Consider the following 2,331-nt stretch of genomic DNA (forward strand, 5'->3'; position numbering starts at 1 on the left):
TTGTAGCCACGATATTAAAAGATACTTGCTCCTTGGAAGGAAAGTTATGACTAACCTAGACAGCATATTAAAAAGCAGAGACATTACTTTGCCAACAAAGGTCCCTGTAGTCAGGGCTATGGTTTTTCCAGTAGTTATGTGTGGAGGTGAGAATTGAACTTAAAGAAAGCTGAGCACTGAAGAATTGATGCTTTTGCACTGTGGTGTTGGAGAAGACTCTTGAGAGTCCCTTGGACTTCAAGGAGATCCAACCAGTCCATCCTAAAGGAAATGAACCCTGAATTTCATTGGAAGGACTGATGCTGAAGCTCCAATAACTTGGCCACCTGGTGTGAAGAGCCGAGTCATTGGAAAGGACCTTGATGCTGGCCATGGCAATGACAGGCTCAACACCTTGCTTGTCCATGAGTAGTCACACAAAGGAAAGGGTGACAATGATCAAAGTGACACTGGAGAATTTTTACAGCAACCTTATTGCTCAACATGAAGAACAAGAAATGAGACAAAAGAAGTTAGAAAACGTGATGGAAGAAGAAGGCCTCAAGGCTGAAGAGAAACGACTCCGGAGATCAGCACATGCTTGGAAGGAAACAGAGTTTCTTACTTTGAAGAGAGCAAGACTTGGACTGGAAGATTTTGAGTCCTTAAAAGTAATAGGCAGAGGAGCCTTTGGTGAGGTGTGGCTTGTTCAGAAGAAAGATACCGGGCATGTGTATGCAATGAAAATACTTCGTAAAGCACATATGCTTGAAAAAGAGCAGGTTGGCCACAATCGTGCGGAGTGCGACATTGTAGTGCAGGCAGACAGTTTGTGGGTTGTGAAAATGTTCTATAGTTTTCAGGATAAGCTAAACCTCTACCTAATCATGGAGTTCCTGCCTGGAGGGGACATGATGACCCTGTTGATAAAAAAAGACAGGCTGAGAGAAGAAGAGACTCAGTTTTATGTAGCAGAAACCGTGTTAGCCTTAGACTCTATTCACCAACTTGGGTTCATCCACAGAGACGTCAAACAAGACAACCTTCTCCTGGACCGCAAAGGCCATGTGAAGCTTTCTGACTTTGGCCTTTACACAGGACTGAAAAAAGCACATAGGACAGAATTTTATAGGAATCTGAACCACAGCCTCCCCAGTGATTTCACTTTTCAGAGCATGAATTCCAAAAGGAAAGCAGAAACCTGGAAAAGAAATAGACGTTAGCTAGCCTTCTCCAGGGTAGGCACAGACTGGGTACAACAAGCTCTGTGATTGGTGGTCGCTGGGGGTGATCATGTATGATATGCTCATTGGCTACCCACCTTTCTGTTCTGAGACCCCTCCAGAGACATACAAGAAAGTGATGAACTGGAAAGAAACTTTGACTTTTCCTCCAGAGGTTCCTATTTCTGAGAAAGCCAAGGATCTAGTTTTGAGATTCTGCTGTGAATGGGAACATAGAATTGGAGCCCCTGGAGTTGAGGAAATAAAAAATAATTCTTTTTTTGAAGGTGTTGACTGGGAACATATCAGAGAGAGACCTGCTGCAATATCTATTGAAATCAAAAGCATTGATGATACCTCAAACTTTCATGAGTTTCCAGAATCTGATATTCTTAAGCCAACAGTGGCAACAAGTAATCACCCTGAGACAGACTGCAAGAACAAAGACTGGGTCTTCATCAATTACACCTACAAGCACTTTGAGGGCCTGACTGCACGGGGGAGCGATCCCTTCCTACATGAAAGCAGCAAAATCATTTTCCTTGAAATGGGATCCTAAATCGAGTTCTTTGTACAACATCATGGTTTTCTTCTCATAAACTCTTTTGGAAAGAGTTTCCAGGAAGTTCACGGAACCCACCAACGTGAACATGGTGATAGTAAGTGGATTCTCTTCCGTAACACAGCTGATGACTGGTAGAACAAAGACAACTGTTTCTACCATGTTGGGCACGAAAGGCTGTCCTGCTTCTTTAGAAGCATCATGAGCCAATCTGGTGTTTTAAAAAAACCTCACATTTTCCTAAGTTCATCAAAACGAAGGGGGAAAAACAGCCATCATCCAGCTTTAACACTGTAACATAAACTTATTATCAGCCAATTCTGTGTTTCTGTGACATGCTTCCTGTCAAGCCCACCAAGTATTTTTTTTTTTTTTTCTTTATGGCTAAAAGTTCGTAGTACTAAAGGAAATAAAGCAAAAAAGAGCATCGGCAGCCAGCATTCTGGCTGAAGAAAATGATCCGCCATTCTGAATGGATGGTTATGGTGGTTTCTCCCCAGACCTCAGCCTCTGGCAAGTGGCTTTTCATAGCCTCCATTCTTTTCAAAAAAAGAATTATTTTTTATT

At 42.3% G+C, this 2,331-nt stretch overlaps 1 protein-coding gene across 1 annotated transcript; it reads left to right on the forward strand.

Moving 5' to 3' along the window:
• Positions 1-310: 310 nt before the first annotated feature.
• On the forward strand, positions 311-1,787 carry LOC133256509 (serine/threonine-protein kinase 38-like). Its single transcript, XM_061431330.1, is given in 2 exon segments — positions 311-1,222; positions 1,224-1,787. Coding segments are annotated over 2 exon segments (1,398 nt in total). The 5' UTR covers positions 311-362; the 3' UTR covers positions 1,762-1,787.
• Positions 1,788-2,331: the final 544 nt, after the last annotated feature.

This window comes from Bos javanicus, chromosome 11, assembly GCF_032452875.1.
Source record: "Bos javanicus breed banteng chromosome 11, ARS-OSU_banteng_1.0, whole genome shotgun sequence".
NCBI classification, from domain to species: Eukaryota; Metazoa; Chordata; class Mammalia; order Artiodactyla; family Bovidae; genus Bos; species Bos javanicus.